Genomic DNA, 18,097 nt, shown 5'->3' on the forward strand with positions numbered 1-18,097 from the left:
AAGTCCTTCTGCCCCTTTAAAAAGCACCTCTGGGACCCTCCATGACCTGGACGACTGAAATTCTCCATAGATGTATATTGTAGGACTACTTTAAATCTGATTGAAGGAACAGTGCCTCAGCTTTAAAAGCAAGTGTCACCTCAAACACCTATCAAAATGGATACCTATTCTTTGCTTTATCAGGACTGGTAATATAAGACCATGGAAAAACCATAGAAAGTTCTGGAGGCATTGCTTCAGTATGGCTTGGCCAAGATAAAGCTTTGGTATATACCTGAGGTTACTCAGGTTTATGTTGCAACCTGAAAGGGCACTTCGATGAGCCTTTGCATATCCTAATGTGTACCCTGCAATCACATTAGCCATTAATTCCAAAATAATATTCTACTTGAGGAAATTCAACTGAATTCATGGTATATACCATAAAGTACCACTTTGCACCATGCTATGTGAACCTGTTCCTTGTTTATATATTAGTTTTCTATTTTCTCTAAAAATATTCCAACAATTTTCCACAGTTGGCAAGGTCCCAAAAGATATTTAAAAAGATGTATGAAATCTGTTTATAGCCCCACACAGTTATGTGTTACCAATCCCTTTGCATGCCTTCCATCTCTTAATCACCCTGCTGTTTCCACCCCAAAAGTAAGTCACTGGTGGCTAATATCAAATTATGAGTGGGGAATGACTGTGGAAGTGGATCTATCTCCCATTCTGTATAATTTACTTATTATTTTATTTAAATTATTATATTTATAGTGTGCAAACCTAGAAGAGGTAGAAACAATTTTTCATAGGGATCAGAAATGTGAGGTGGCATTTTTTTTTCTATGTTAGCTCTTTATAATAAATTAATCATAAGCAGTCAATCGGTTACCAATCATGAATAACATTAATACTAAAGTTACATTTGTTTAAACAAAGCTTTCTTCCATATTGGTACAAAGCAGGAAGGAATCCACGAGCCTGGGCTTCACCAACTGCTGGAAATCTGATTCTTGAAGACCGTCAGGGCTCATCACTGCTAACCGCCGTAAAGCTGCCTATGAGAAAATGTGATGACACTTTAAAATTTTTTAATGTTAATTAGATTGAACCCTGCTTTAGACAATGTTATATAAATCTGAGAACAGAGTCATATTCTGAAGTTCAATGAAAGTTCCTTGTGCTGTTTACCTCCCAGTGAAGGCTAAACTCATCATTACACCTCCATTATTTTTACAGCCAATATATTTAAGAACCCCGTAAAGTAACTTCAGCCTATCCTTCACTTGGGTTGCATTGATTATGTGTCAGCATTGTCTACATCAAGGGTGTCACTCAATTTCATTGAGGGCCGCATCAGGGTTGTGTTTGATCTCAGAGGGCCAGGTGGGCATGGCAGAGTGGGTGTGGCCAGCTCGATATCACTCATGTCGGGGGCACCTGTGGTGGCCTGAGCACTCTGCCAGTGACAGCTTCCTGCAACCCTCTGCCAGCAAAAATGGAGCTTGGGAGGACCAGATTGTTTCCAGAGAAGCCTGCAGGCCTGATCTAAGCACTCCGTGGTCTGGATCTGGCCCACAGGCCTTGCGTTTGACACCCCTGATCTACAGCAACAATTCTATACTTCAAACTCCTTGGCTTAATGATGGAATGGAAAATGTCTTGTTCTCAGTAAACAAACAAGCAAACAAATTGAATAATTCTAAGAAAGAAGTATAATGGCTCCCGATTAACGAGCGGCTATGCCCCTCTGACAGAGCTGAGGTTGAAACTGTGGAGCATGTCCTTTTATATTGCCCTATGTATAACGCAGGCAGATCTAAGGTACTGTCTCTCCTTGAAACAGACCCTTCTAGACCCAATGTTAGTAATTTGTTCTTATATTGTCTAGGGCAGGGGTCCCCAACCACCGGGCGCGGACCGGTACCGGGCCGTGGAGCACTCTTTACCGGGCCAAAGAAAATTTTTTTTAAAAAAATGGCGGCTTTCTTCGCCTTCGGTGAATGCTGCTGGGATCGGGGATCAAGGACACAAATGAAAGAAGGGGAGGGAGGAAGCAAGCGAAGCCTGTCCTGCTCTCTGGCTCAGCTCTCTCAGTCGCTTTCTCGCTCTTCCTTCTTCCTCCAGGAAGAAACTGCTTCAAAGAAGCCGGGGGTGGCTTTTCCTGTCGCCGCAGCTTCCCGAGCGCCCGTTCACCCCCACCCGCCCGCCCGCCTGCCGCTCGCAGTTCAATCCACAGTGCTCCGTTCTGCCTGCCTGCCTGTCTGGTTGTTTGGGAGCAGCTTCGACTGAGAATAATAACTATTCGCCTCTTTTTATCAGCCGAAGCTGCTCGAAGAAGGCAGGCAGGCAGGCAGTAAACGGAGCACTGTGGATGTGAACTAGGCGCTCGGGAAGCTGTGGCGACAGGAAAAGCCACCCCCGGCTTCTTGGGCTGCTGGAGGAGCGATAGAGTGACTGAGAGAGGAACGAGGCAGACACCTGTTTTATTACCCGACTAGGTAACAACATCAGATGTTACCTAGTCAGGTAATGAAACGTCTGCAAGCTCAAACTACCAAACTCGGATTCTTCTTCTCCCCGGTCCTTGAAAAAATGTTTCTGCTTGAAACCGGTCCCTGGTACAAAAAGGTTGGGGACCACTGGTCTAGGGGATGGCTCCTCATACATCACTTCTTTGCTTTCCAAATTTCTTTTAAGAGCTGTAACCATCAGAAGAGAATGCTGTATTTCCCCTTAGTCAAGTTTTTGGTGACCAATTGTTCATGACTAATTTTCCCATGTTCTTCTTTTGTTGTACTTGTGTTTTGGTCTGTGACCACAAATAAAGTATTATTATTATTATTATTATTATTATTATTATTATTATTATTATTGTTATTATTATTAAGAAAGAAGTATAATTTCAAAATTTAAACCATGTTAAATAAAGATGTTCCATGTCCCAAACCCCCAATGCCCTTTCTAGGAGAAGGCAGTTTTGTTTCTAGAGACTTTGTGCCAATGAAGGATTCTAAAGGTGAATCATGGATTTATAATGCAACTTTAGGCAAGCAAATTAAGATAACAATTGTTTGTGTGCAGTTATTAACATATAACTGCTTCTATTTGGACGGATGTCTGCAAGTTTATGATGTTACAAATAATAAATCATCTGATTTCCAGCCATGTGGAGACAAAAAAATTGAAAGCAAATCTCTTTTGCAGAAACAAATATTGCTTACTTATCTTCATTAAAATAAGGCAGCTGTTACAGAGATTATTTTACCATATTAAATAGGACATATTAGACAGGACAAGGATCTCCAAACTTAGCCACTTCTGGATTTTAACTCCCAGAATTTCCCAGCCAGTCATGCTGGCTGGGAAATTCCGGGAGTTGAAGTCCACATGTCTTAAAGGTTTGAAGACCCCTGAGATAGGAAGTTGCTGAAGGCTAGATATCCCATGTAGCAATCTGATAAAATATATTTTCATTGACAAGAAAATGATCGCAGACTATTAAGCTTTAAGAATTTAACTTTGAAACGTCCATTGCTGGTAATCTCCTGAAGGCATATGCATTGTTTAAAATGGACCAATTTTAAGGACAGAAAAGAGCCAGATCACAATAAATCTTGTGGATGAAACTTATCGATACATAGGATGTCAAATGTGCTCAAAACATTATTATATGATGTTATGAAATATATGTTTGCTTTATTGGTAACCACAATAAAGTGTATTTTCTCTCTTTTGTATTTATATGCACTTGTGGAACATAACTGAAGAGAAAGGGATCAATAGACAGAGGAATAACTTTTACTGACAAATACTCCTGCAACAGCTGACAATATGGAATTGAATATACCGTGTTTCTCCAACAATACAGCCTCCACCAATAGGAAGGCCCAGCATGATTTCTAGGCATGAGGTGAAATTAAGCCCCGCCCCCCAAAATTAGGCCTATTTAATCCATGCGTTTCCCTGCCATTTCTCATATCGTTCGTTAAAACTACACGAGGTGAAGAGAAATGGGGGGAAGGGAGAAAACTTGCCTTTAGGAGCACCCTGCAGGTAGCCTAGGCTAGAATACCCCAATCTACTACCAATAGAACATTGGACGATAGAAGCTCCCTGAAGGCAGAGTCACCAGCCACTTCTATCGGCTGGTAGAAGCAGCCTGGGGTGAGCGCCCCGCGCTCCCCTTGCCACAAAGCCATTTCTATCAGCCAATGGAAGCTCCCCATAGTCAGAGTCACCAGCCACTTTGGGGCAAGGTATGGCTGCCCACAGAGTATTCGTGACTGGAGCACCCCACGCACACTCCTCTCGCCACGGAGCCATTTCTATTGGCCGATGGAAGCTCCCCAAAGGCAGAGTCACCAGCTGTTTCTATCGGCCGATGGAAGCTCCCCAAAGGCAGAGTCACCAGCTGCTTCTATCGGCTGTTAGAAGTGGCCTCAGGGTGAGCACCCACGCGCACTCCCCTCGCCACAAAGCCATTTCTATCGGCCGATGGAAGCTCCCCAAAGGCAGTCACCAGCCGCTTCTTTCGGCTGGTAGAAGTGGCTTCGTGGCGAGGGGAGTGCACGTGGGGCACTCCTGTCAGGAGCACTCCGTGGGCAGCAACGCCTCATCCTGAAGCGGCTGGTGACTTTGGGGAGCTTCCATCGGCTGATAGAAATGGCTTCGTGGTGAGGGGACTGTGCATGGGCGCTCGCCCCAAGGCCACTTCTACCAGCTGATAGAAGCGGCTGGTGACTCTGCCTTTGGGGAACTTCCATCAGCCAATAGAAATGGCTTCATGGTGAGGGGAGTGTGTGTGGGCGCACTCACTGCGAGGGCGTTTCTACTGGCCAATTGATTTCCTCCCCCATGCATACCCCCACCTAGAATGCCCTGTGCGCACTCACCTCTCCACGACGCCGGTTCTACCGGCCGATAGAAGTGGCTGGTGACTCTGCCTTCGGGGAGCTTCCATCAGCCGATAGAAGCAGCCTTGTGGAGAGGTAAGTGCGCATGAGACGCTCTAGGTTGGGGTGCGTGTGGGGGAGGAAATTAAGTCACCCCCAAAAAGACATCCTAGCTGTTTTTGGGGGGCTCAAAAAAAAATAAGACCCGGCCTTTTTTTATGAGAAACACGGTATTACTTTTCAGATTAAACTCTGTTCCTGTCTGTTGCAGATCTGATCTGTATAGCTGAGGGAATCTTCTCAATAGTGTGGGATGTGAATCGGAAGGGTGAAATCTGGCAAGATTAGCTCTCCTACCTTTCCAGTCAACAGGAATATTTGATCATGAATGTCTCACCAGCAGAATAAAGAAAAGAAAAGAGGGAACCATTAGATGTCCTTACCAGACAAGCAACAAGAACAGAATCACTGTTAGTTCTTTCACCTGGAGACCTGCAAAGTTGTATGAGACGCGGAATACCTAAAAATGATTTGAAAAGAACAATTGATCAACAATTTATTCTGTGTGGCGTATTTTCTATATTTATCCATTTCAGTCAAAATGTTGTAATGCCATAAAAAGTGATGCTAAAAATACAGAAAAGAAAAAAAACCCAGTTCTTTTTACATAGCACAAATGATAAACATTAAGAGAATTCATACTTTTCTTTGCAAAGCCAGTGAGTGAATCTTTTTTTTATTATTATTATTTTTTTTTATAAATAAATTTTATTAAATTTACAATTAAAAACATATCGACATTACATACACAAAAGGGAAAAAAACAAAAAAAGAACACTCGGTCTTACAAACTGGAAAGAAAAGAGAAGAAGAGATGTAAAAGAAAGAAAGAAACAAAGGAAGAGAAAGAGGGAAAAAAAAGTCTTGCAGACTGTCAAAAAGGATATTGTCTGTTTTTTAAACGCATCTTTTTTTTTGCCAGTGAGTGAATCTTTACCCAGGCATATCAGTCTTAGTTTATTCAATGATGAATGCCATTTTAAGGGATTCCTTTTTTCCTTTATTTAGATTTTAGAAGAATCCCATTCACATCTTTGAAAGCTAGTACTAAGTTTTCTGTGAACAACATTGTATCATTTTGTTGGGCATCTGGGTTAGCATGCAAAAGTGCATTGTCATGAGCAACAAAAAAGGTTCATATAGGTAGTCCTCAAAGTTAAAAGGATCTCCCCAGAATTGCTTATGATGGCTGCCCCAATCCTAATTGTTTTTTAGGTGCTTGGCAATTGGCTGTATTTTGGTCATTTGCAGCATCCAGTAGTCATGTGACCAGATTTTACAGGGTTTTGTTGAAAAATGGGATTTGTTATCTACAAAACCAATCCACAGCAAACAATTTGGTCACTTAATGACCAAAAAAAGATTGTAAAATTGGGTTGGCCACAGGACAACTTTATGACTGTCACAACTTACAACTGTAATGGGAAAGCTCTATTACAGTCATAAATCAAGGATTATCTGTACTGCTAAATGAACTCCAAGCTGCCAGTTGGGACAATCATCGATTGATCCGTAAAACAGAAATCTTTTTAAAAATGAATGACCAGTATTGGAAAATAGACTGGTTCTTAGTTGACATGCAATGGAGAAAAGTAGCATTCAGCCAACACTAAGCTAAATATCCCAGTACCAAATCATTTAAATACGTACAATTGAGTTTTATGGCTGAATTAGCTACTTCAGGATCACGACTAAGCCGGGCAAGTGTCACTGCGGCTTTTTGTTGAACTTGTTCACAAGCAGCTCTTTCAGGTGAATTCCCAAATGGTGCTTTTTCAGACAGCATTTCCATTAAAACTTGAATACCTACAAAAGCATAAAATATTGCTGTTAATTATCCAAGAACATATTAAAAACAATTGTTGGTACAAAAGTTATAGTTGAAGATGAAGCAACATATAAACCAACCCAACATGATTGCAGGGGACAAAACTAAACCCCAAATATCCTCAATGCTGCTCTTTCAAATTTTGCCTAAAAGTATAATCTCCCATCATTATTCCAAGTATAAAAAGGAGAAGTGGTAATTTTAAGAAAGTAACTTACTTAAACAGAATAGATTTAGCTGCTTCTATTGCCAATCCTTTGCTATGGGATGAAAATGGCGTCATCATTTCCCATTTAGGAAAGGATGACCTCCATCACTAATGTCACAAGCCAGAGGTAGAAAACATCCACCAATAGCATGGATGACAGTTCTGACAAATGGCTAGAACTTCAGTGTAATTATTTGACAGAACTCATCCCCTCCTTCACCTGCCATTTCTCCTGCCACAAGATCATTTCTTATATGCTAGAAGAGAAGACAGGCAAAGGGGAGATACAGTTCTTTACTGGAGCTGACCCCTGGTTGGAAACCTGGATAAGCCCTAGTTGCTGACAATCCAACAACAGCAAGCTGCTTCCCTTTGCCATTTCATCAGACAACAATTACAGAGATGGTCAACTGTCGTCAAAGCAACTTTTGGGTGTAAGAGAGCACTCCAGAAGAATGTTAAATCTATATTCAAAAACAGCTTGAATGACAGCATATAACGAATTCTACAGTGGAGCAGTAGAAAGAAATGGCTCTCTCTCTGATTCTTCACATTTCCCAAAATAGGGAGGTATGACAATATCAGTACTCCATATCTGAAATAGAAGCCATGATTTTGAAATTGCAGAGTCCTGCCTGCAGGTATTTCAGAAAGAAAATGACATAAACTTGAATTCTTACACATTTTTGGTCAGGATTCTGAGATTTGGAGAAGTAAAAATGCAGAATTTTGTCTCAAATCCTGATAAATTTAGATCTTTCGTAATCGTGGTGTGTAGTGTTACATTAAATGCTGTTTAGCCAAAGGATGCTATTTCATTTTTGTTTTCATATGTGTAATTCTTTTGTGTGTTCGTCAAAACATACGTACCATTTTGTTGGATTATTTCTGAAGCACACTGGTCCAGCACAGACAGGTTTGCTAATACTGTTACAATCTAAATTTAAAAAGGCAATAGTTTGAAATTTTACATTATACAACTTTATTTACATTATTATAATGATTTATAAATCATTGATCAGCTACTTGGAAAAATGACTCCTTCACTTAGACCCATTGTTCTTATTGCCATCGTACAAAAGCTCCTGTTCTTATTGTGATTTTCCCATAACCTGTAATTGTGCAAGTATGATCGGCCTCTGTTGGACACAAATTCAGGAAATCATTGTGTCAAAAGGTTTCATGAAGCTACATAATATTTTATTTTAAAGACTGTAGGCAGGGATAGGCAACCAAAATTCTGTATGGTGGTCTTCTTTTTGGGCCCATGTTTTCCCCAGCATTTCACTGGGAAATCTTCAGGCAAAAAATGGTTGAATCTTAACACAAATATAAAAATCTCGGGCTGGGAAATGCGAGGCACCTATCTTGTGTAAAGACACTTTTAAAAGGATGGCAAAATCTGTGTAACCCACTTTAGTGACATACTATAACTGCATCATTGTTATACTTTCTGCAGCTCTCAAAGACTAAAAATATTAATAATAGCAGAACAACTGTAAAAATAGTGGCCTTGGTTCCCAAAAGTATTCCAATCCTATGTTGGAAGCTGAATTTTGTTTTATTTTCCTCAGCTTAAATTTTGTAATACTCACACCAGAGATTTCTGCAGAGGAGGTAGGGATATGTCAACATACCAGTTTCAATTATGCAATCATCATTTTAACTATGTTTATCCTGTTCAGGTGCTCCTGGTTCATATAACCCTTTTAGCATGAGCAACATATAAATATGGAAAAAAAATCTACCCAACTGAAGAAATTACTGTATTTTTATTTCTTTTGTTTTTAGTAGTTGGACAAGATATCCTGTTGCCTAAGTTAGAAGACATTCTTATCAGAAACCTTTATGAATAGAAGGGAAGATATCATCTTTTTCTGATATCTCTTCAACTTCTTCCATTTCCCCCTAAACTAGCTTCCTATTGAGGAATCTTGTGAAACACCATGGAATATGCACAGACTCTAGAGAAGACAAAGAGGATTGGAAAACTGTTGTCCTTTCTGCTTACGTTCATGGAGACCTTTCTTGAAAAATCTGCCAGGAATAGAAGAACAATACTAATCCAAATGTCTAATGGAGATTTTCAGTCATCCAGATTATGGTTGTCCCAAAGGTACTTTTTTTTTCAAGAGGCAATTGGACTTTCTGGTTTTTCTTTGAAGACATTTCCCTTCTCATCCAAGAAGCTTCTTCAGCTCTGACTGGATGGTGGGGAATGTAAGGACTTATACTCCTTGCAGACAGCTGGACATTTGCATTCTTTTAGCGGGTCGTTAAGGTCACCTGGAGGTTTACGGTCACCTGAGTGGTGCAAATTGGTGTGGAGCCTTCTTGGAACTGTTGAAAGGACTGTGTTGTAGATTGGAGATAGATGATATTGTATTCCTCCCCGTCTGTTGAAAGAGGGCTGTTCAATTCAATAAAAGAATGCAAATGTCCAGCTGTCTGCAAGGAATATAAATCCTTCCTTTCTGCCCCATCCAGTCAAAGCTGAAGAAGCTTCTTGGATGAGAAGGGAAACGTCTTCAAAGAAAAAACAGAAAGTCCAGTTGCCTCTTGAAAAAAAAGCCCCTTTGGGACAATACTAACCCAAGAACCAGAGAATGTGGAGTTCTGGAAAAAAAAATTTGCAGCACCCACTGCTTTAGCACATTAAATAAATGATGAATAGTGTTACAAAGGCATGATTTATACATTCAAAAAGGTAAGACCTTATACATTATCAAATGGAGATAAATACAGATATGCTGCTGTAGGAAAACTCTCACAAAATGTCTATGGGGATTCTTACTAATCCACGTCATGGTTGTCCCAAAAGTGTTTTTTCAAGAGGCACCTGGATGTTCTTGATTTTCTTTGAAGATGTTTTGCTTCTCATTCAAGATTTATTTATTTATTTATTTCTCAATCACTTACAAAATAATAGGTATAAGTATAAACATGAGTAAGAATACAGGAAATAGGTATGAATAAATGGGGACAATAGGACAGGAATGGTAGGCACGATGGTGCACTTATGCACGCCCCTTACAGACCTCTTAGGAATGGGGTGAGGTCAATAGTGGTTAGTTTGAAGTTAAAGGAGTGGGGGTTCGAGGATGTAACAACAGAGTTAGGTAGTGCATTCCAGGCCTTGACCACTCTGTTGCTGAAGTCGTACTTTCTGCAATCGAGTTTGAAGTGGTTTACATTGAGTTTGTATCTGTTGTGTGCTCTTGTATTGTTGCGGTTGAAGCTGAAGTAGTCATTGACTGGAAGGACATTGTAGCAGATAATTTTGTGTGCTACGCTTAAGTCCAACCATAGGCGGCATAGTTCAAGGTTGTCCAAGCCCAAAATCTCAAACCTGGTGATATTCTGTTGCGAGCAGAGGAGTGTAGTACTCTTCTCGTGAAATACTTCTGGACTCGCTCAATTGTATTAATGTCTGATATACAGTGTGGATTCCAGACTGAAGAGCTGTATTCAAGTATTAGTCTAGCAAAGGTTTTGTATGCCCTAGTTAGCAATTCAAGATTTCCAGAGGAGAAGCTTCGTAAGATTAGATTTACAACTTTAATGCCTTTTTGGCAATGCTGTTACAGTGAGCTCTGGCGCTTAGGTTGTTAGATATGAGAATGGTAGAATTTATATTTATATTAAATTATTAAATTCTACCATTCCCCACCATCCAGTCAGAGCTAAAAAAGCTTCTTGGTTGAGAAGCAAAATGTCTTCAAAGAAAAACAAGAAAGTCCAATTGCCTCTTGAAAAAGCACCTTTGGGATATTCACAAGATGGAAACAATTCTATAAAGCCAGACTCTATTTTTTTTTAGTGCAACCAAACCAGACTCAGTAATAGATACAAGATACCAAAGACAAGTTGTCTTCCCTTTGGCTTCCTTTTCCCATTTCCTCCTTCCTAGGACTGAGAGAAATATATACCTGATGTATCAAAAGTCAGGCCCATAGACTAATACCAATATGTTTTATTAGTTAATTGTTCTTTTTTTTTTTCAGAAAAGTTGTTACTGTACTTAGGGAAGTTCAAAAGTGTCTCAGTACTATAAATAACTTAAATGGTTGTTTATTTTATCTACATTAGCCCATTTCTTTTTCCTGATAAAATCTATTCTTATTCATATATGAAATATGTAGCTTGTCTTTCTTTCACCAAGTAACTTGATATACATGGCAGACCATTCCTCTTATTTTCCTTAGATCAAAAACTGTGTAAGGTAGGTTAGGTAATGAGAAAATGATTTTCCGAAGTAATCCAGTGATTCCTGTGGATGGACTTGAATATATGTGGCTCTGGTCCTACTTTAACATGACTATGCTACTTGTCCCAAGTTTTCCTTCTTCAGTCTGTGTGTATACACCTTTGGGTCAGTTTTTGACTACATTGACTGGTTCCTGAAGTTTTCTTGGCAAGTTTTCTTGAAAGTGATTTGCCCTTCCTTGCTTCCTACTTCTGAGAGACAAGGTTTGGCCCAAAGTCACCCAGCAGGTTCTGTGCTAAGGTGTGACTACACTGGCTCCTCATCAGTCTAACTCATTCTTTAATTGAAACTACCAATATGAGATATGATAGTCTCCTGTGTCCAAATATTCCATAATAAATTACTTGGCAATCCTAGACTTGCCTAATGTTCCCATTTCAAAATACCTTGATCTAGGAATCCACTTTACTCTCAATTAATTTCTTAGAATTTTCTTTTATCATTTTGTTGGAATGTTTAAGCAGCATTCATTGTGTTTAAGGGTCATTAGGGGTTTCTTTGTCAGTCACGGTACATTCAAAAGCCTCTGATTAATCTACTCTTTGCACTTTGAAATGTTCTGATTCATTTGGGGTTGGGCTTTTCTGAGAAACAAATAAGCAATGACAATACAATAGGTCTACAAGAATAATTTTAGTGAATGATAAGCAGAAGTCTAAGCTTTTAGTAACCAGGTCTCCGAGCAACCATATTATAAGTTTTAGTGCCCAGAATAAAGAAAAACCCACAATGTCTTTTCTGCAACAAGAAGACAGAGGATTGCAGAGGTTTCGTCTGTTTCTAGCTGATACTGCACATAAAAAGATTATATTTCAAAGAATTTGCAAAGAAGGAGCAAGCAGCTATGGCATGGAGAAAATTAAGGAAAAGAGCAGAAATAAAGGAGAGATATGAGAAGCACAAGAGAGGGAAGAGATATGAGAAAAGCATTTGAAAATGAGAAAAAAGTGCTTTTTTTCCCCCATAGAAGCACTTCTTCAGAAAACTGAAGAAAAAGTCTTAAATATGGGAAATAACAACTGAGCAGAATTGAAAATGATGATATTTAGGGTCTCTGAGAGAGAGAAAATGAGAAAAGCAAAAGACAGTTGAGGAAAGCATTTGAAAATTGAAAAAGTAATGGAGTTTTCTTTCATCATTACAATCTCACTTTTTAAAGAACTATCCTAGTTTCCTGGTGGTCAGCACAATACACAGCAGGGTATTATATTAATTAATTAATATTCACAAGAAAATAGTTTTTGTGCACTTTTATTATGATTGCTGACATGAGGAGAAAAAAAATCGATCCTAAAACAAAAATTACAGCACCATTTTATTAGGTGGCAAAGTACATAAACATGAAAGTGCCAATATTTGTTCATGATGATCTAGATATGCTATGAAACACATTCATATATATATTTTTGCTGTGGTGTCTTTTATTTCATTTGATGGTAGAGATATGCTTTGTTGAAACTTGATTACCAAAGACTATGAGGGAATCATTATTTGCATCTAGAAATAGCTGAACTTTGCCGCCATAGTTCCATTAGAGAGGGAGGCATTCAATTAACTGCTTTTATCGATGCAATGGATTCTGTCAACAAAGCAGGGAGAGGGGAATCCCCCCCTTCCTCTACTGCTCCTCTTGAACTCTGCAAATGCTGTGTGAGTGGAAGAGAATAGTTCAGGGATGAAGAGAAGGGAAATTCCTACAGCACAAAGAAAAATCCAGTCCTGGCATTAGATTTATCTGAGAAAGACAAAGCTTTCTTTTTAAGGAGGAAAAACATATATCATGCATTTGTTTAATGACCTTTCCCCACAGCAAATAAAGATAGGGAAAAGATGATTTTGCTAAGGGTTGTTATTGTGAAGTCATGTCCCACTCTTTGCAACCCCTTGGACCCATAGCACACTAGGCTTCCCTGTGCTCGCCTGTCTCCCAGAGTCTGCCCAAACTCCTGCCCCACTGCTTCAATTATGCTATCTAACCACCTCATCTTCTGTTGCCCCCTTCTCCTTTTGCCTTCCATCTTTCTCAAAATCAGGGTCTTTTCCAATGAGTCCTCTTTTCTTATGTGGTGGTTTCCCATTTGAGTTTCAGTTTCAGTATCTGTCCTTCCAAAGAACAGTCAGGGTTGAACTTGATCTCCTTTATGATTGACTGATTTTATCTCCTTGCAGTCCAAGGGACTCTCAACAATCTTCTTCTCCGAGATCACTAAAGATATCTAAGGATAAAATAATCAAATTCTACTTAATTATTCTTTGAAGAGTCCTCTGTGAAACTGCATGTATATGAAAATGTGAAAAAATGAAGAATCCATTCTTATGTCTGGAAGCTTCTTACATGTTTGTAAACAAAACAATTGATTGCATCTAAAGATACAAACAATTGATATGCCACATTAATTAGGATAAAAAGGTTGATTCTACATTGCTAGGTTTGGTAAAAGCCAAGTTTCCAAACTCTTTCCTACATTTATTTTTATACCCATTATGAACTAGTGTGCCACTTTTTAATTTCTTAAGTATTTTTCAGAAATGTAATTACACAATTCATCATCTTCAGCTTTGTTAACAGAGACAAACTGATTACCTCATTTCTTACTCTGCTCCTAAAGTTGTTCTTTAAATGCAAGGCCAGTCACTTTGTAAATGACTGTCACACATGCCAGGATATATTATTATGCAAAGCATTCAAGAGAAATAACAAAAAAAGAACTTCAGCCATGCAGTGACGTTTGCAAAACAAAACTAAGCAAAAAAGAAAAAGAAAAAAAGAATTGTTTCTGGATACAATTCAAGCTCTTAAGTCTCCAAATGCCATATATTGATTGAGAGCTGAAATAAATAAGGGATTGTTAATCAAGATGCTGACTCTTATATGAATAAAAAATTTTATGGAAAACCCAGGGAAAACCCAGCACCATATTCTCTCTCTCTTTCTCACTCTCTCTCTCCCTCCCTCCCCACCTCTCTCCCTCCCTCCCTCTTTCTCACACACACACATCATCATGCAGAAATCCACAAAATGATTTAGTATATGAAATAGAAAATAATTGTTTCCTACCCTACTGCAATTCCACTTACTGAGCACAGGAGCCACTATCCATCTTACCAAGGAGAAGCAATATAAAGAAGCAACATGATTCTGACAAAACACTTCAGGTTACATTAAAGTGTCAGCTGACAGTTTCAATAAAAAGAAAGGGCTTCTGCATATAGTTCTCTTGGGTAATGGATTGCTTATAAGAGGTGGAAAAAGCAATGCTAAGGAAGAACTGCAGTTACTTCTTTTTACTAGGAGTAGGAGGTACACCTTGCTTGAACAAGCAGCTTGAAATAATGGCTTCATTCAAGGTATTGTCCTAGTTTCAGGTCTGTATAAGGGCCCATAGAAATTAATTGACTTCACTTCATCCAAGGTTGGGGAACCTGTGGACTTCAGATGTCTTTGAACAATAACTCATCACTATCAAGTTGACTGCTGATAGAAAGGAATTCCATCTGTACTTGGATGAGAAATTAAATAGAAGGGTATTTAATTCTGTTGCAGGACCGGAATCAGAAATAGAAACAGTTTGTAGGTCAAATTGTAGATTTGTCCTTCCTAGGTTGCTGCTTGGTTCCTGGCTCCATGAAGTACCTTGTTTGTTTTTATAAGTTCTGGGTTATTGGTTGGACAAATCACAGTGCTATTGAATCACATGACTGAATCACAAGGCTGGTTGATTTACAAGACTGTCTCAGAACCAGCATATGAACCAATTAGGAAGCAGACCATCTGAACCCCTAATCAATGAGCTGCACTAGCTGAATTTCGCATGTCACAATAACCAGTCAAAAAGTCACAAGACCAGAACCAGTCTTGTGAATCAACCAGCCTTGTGATTCAGTTGGTCTTGTGATTAAATCAGCCCTGTGATTCAACCAGTCACCAAATCAACCGGCCACCCAGGACCTATATAAAGAAACAAGACACTTCACCCCAAAACCATCCCGCTGAAGATATTACCTAATTTTGTAATGAAACATCTGGGTGCCAAGCAGCAAGCTCGGAAGACAAAACTCTGCCTATATAGTAACAGTTTACTAAGTAAATCTGAACAATAAAAATAAATATACAAAATAGCATTTCTAGGGAACTTTGTATTATTATGGATTTTTTTCCTTAACAGGTCAAACATTAGCAGATTTTTAGAAGACTAGCAGGTTTTCCTTCTGGCTGGCATTTGGGATTATCCTTCATGGAATTGTGATAGAAAACTAGGTTCTGATACAGAGTGCTTGAGTTTTAATACCTCAAAGTTTTAAATGCTATAATAAATGAATAAATGCAAGGGAGAACAGTTTAGAAAGAAAAAGCAAAGAAATATATGTAAAATTAATTTAAATCCAAACATTTTTTGCTTGTGGATTAAAGTGAGAAGTTAGCCATCTGATTTAACCATCATAAAGTGCTACCTGAAATTAATATGATTTTTTTTTAGATTTTAACACAGCCAGTGATGATGTAACAAAAGGAGCAAAACCAAAATAGTGTATTTTCTTTTAGAAAAATGTTTTTTATTTATTTATCATCTTTGCAGGACCAGCACTATTTTTGAGAAATACTGAATAACTTCTGGTCTCAATTAAATTATGCCTCTTCCATTTTTGGCATGATGACTCATTGGATAAAAATGTCATTTCTATCTACTTGCTCTTTTAATCATTCCTAATTTACAGTATATTTGGAGCTTGGCATAGCCAATCCATCCATTTTACTGAATGGGGCGATTTGGTTAATCAAAGAGAACACTTTCTATTTAAAAATATTGTTAGCAATAAAGGCTACCAGAATCATATATACACTCCACTTTCTCACAGAACAGATTATTCCACATATTATTCTATGTGGTACCACTGTGAACAGGGTTTACATGAGTTCCCACAAAGGGGACTTAGAAGAAAGAGAAATTTCTTAAATTTTTGCACAGCATATATTCTATGCCATATTTTTGGTTACACTGACCACCAAGAGGCGTCATATTATCAGTTTGATCCTTACTGGGAATTTCTCCCATATCTTACTCCCAATAAGGATGAAAACTGATATTATTTTAATTATTCTTAAGTTGATTTATTTTCTTTCCTAGGCCATAACCTTTCAAACTAATAGCATCATGGCCTTATTTAAAGCTGCTTACCTCTAAATAGATTTCCAGAATGGTTACTAAAGCTATTACATCATCATAAGTGAAGCTGTTACCCCACAAAGCTGGCTTTGTATAAGAACATCTTTAATAAATGCTACAATAAGAAGAAAAAGCCATGAAAGAGAATTCCAAACTCCGAGGACATCAGCACTAAACAGACCTTAATGATAAGTTAATGAATAGGACAACAAGATGAAGCTGTTATTTCAAATTTTGGGTATTCAGAAGATTTTGTCTATTAAATCCAAAGTCAGCTACACCAAGATCCATTAAATCAGGAGTATTCTGGACTCTTTCCCACATCTATATATTTTTTCCTTATACTATGACAGCCATTCATGTTAAGTTGTCTGGACAAACATTAAATATGCTTACCTGATCTCGAGAATAGGGACTATCTACTTTCTGTTTGTCAGAACAAGCTGCAATAAGAATCTTCATTGCATCCAGCTGAAGCAACGTCTCACAGGCCTTTGAGTCCAAAAATGTAATATTGGCAAGTGCAGCTGAAGCCAATAGGAAAACTTCCCCTGAGGCAGCCTCTTGGCACAGTTCTAGGCATTAGAAAACCCAATTAAAATATTAAATTAAAACCAGTTCATTTATTTAACAGAATAACAGTCAGAATTAGAAGGAACCTTGGAGAGCTTCTAGTCCAAACCCCACTCAAGCAATAAACCCTATACCATTTCAGAAAAATGGTTGTCCATTCTCTTCCTAAAAGCCTCCAGTGACCCACAATGTCTGGAGGCCATTGATTAATAGTTCTGTCAGAAAATTTTTCCTTAGTTCTAGGTTGGTTCTCTCCTTGATTAGTTTCCTTATATGTTTTGTTCGCTTGCATGTTTTAAAACATTTTATAGATGGGAATGAAGATCCTTGAACAGCTGTTTATTTCAAATAAAAATGCATGATACAAATGTGGTTGTAGCATAGAGTCTAGTTGTAGATATAGATTTTGGTTGCTAGATAAAATGTAACTGAATGCACAGATAAATAAAACCAATTGATTCACAAGAATATGTAATTTTGCAGTGTATCTTGCTATCATTACAGCTATATATTTGATCTAAGGCTGTGCTATACAACTTTTCCCTTCCTGCTTAAAACCTCTTAAAATGCTGCAGACAGAGTTGTTATTATAATTTTCTAAGTGTCTTTTAATTTCTGTACACATCTATTTTAACTAAGGTCTGACTCACCCAGCAATTTGATTTGTCTGTGGTTCTGGGAATAAGTAAATAAGAACAGTAATTAAATTACTTAGCTATAAATATTATAGAGAAATTAAAGATTTATTAGAGGAAAGATTCCCTATTGCAGTCTCTTCTTTCTAAATATGCTTAAGTATAGCTGGACCTGAATGTCTAAAGCAGATGCTTTAATGCTAACAACAGATAACTCTCTACTTCTTAATCATAATTCTAATAGCAGAACCTCCTGATCCAACATGATAGTAAGTCAGGTGCTTAAACCATGACTGTTTTCCTAGTTTGAAATATAAAGACAGATGAACAATTAGGATGCATTGTGGAACTTCTTAAGCAACTTCAACATTATTTTCTTCCCTGATTATTTTTTCTATATTTTGGTACAGGTTTTTTTTCCTCAAGTAAAACATTTCAGGTAAAAGCCTTTGGGATTACCTATTACCTATTTCTTTTTATC

At 38.2% G+C, this 18,097-nt stretch overlaps 1 protein-coding gene across 2 annotated transcripts in view; it reads right to left on the bottom strand.

The window, feature by feature from the left end:
- Nucleotides 1-766: 766 nt before the first annotated feature.
- Nucleotides 767-18,097, bottom strand: part of INSC (INSC spindle orientation adaptor protein) — a 138,973-nt gene continuing 121,642 nt past the window's right edge. For both annotated transcript variants that reach the window (XM_087950915.1, XM_087950916.1), the window contains exons 9-13: nt 16,805-16,983; nt 7,847-7,913; nt 6,591-6,746; nt 5,324-5,400; nt 767-1,043 (exon numbers count right to left, since the gene is read on the bottom strand). In XM_087950915.1, coding sequence (XP_087807041.1) covers nt 915-1,043; nt 5,324-5,400; nt 6,591-6,746; nt 7,847-7,913; nt 16,805-16,983 — 608 coding nt within the window. In that variant the 3' untranslated portion in view covers nt 767-914. The remainder of the gene's footprint in view (nt 1,044-5,323; nt 5,401-6,590; nt 6,747-7,846; nt 7,914-16,804; nt 16,984-18,097) is intronic.

This window comes from Notechis scutatus, chromosome 1, assembly GCF_049901735.1.
Source record: "Notechis scutatus isolate UNSWTSFEM ecotype Mainland chromosome 1, rNotScu1.2, whole genome shotgun sequence".
Classification (NCBI taxonomy): Eukaryota; Metazoa; Chordata; class Lepidosauria; order Squamata; family Elapidae; genus Notechis; species Notechis scutatus.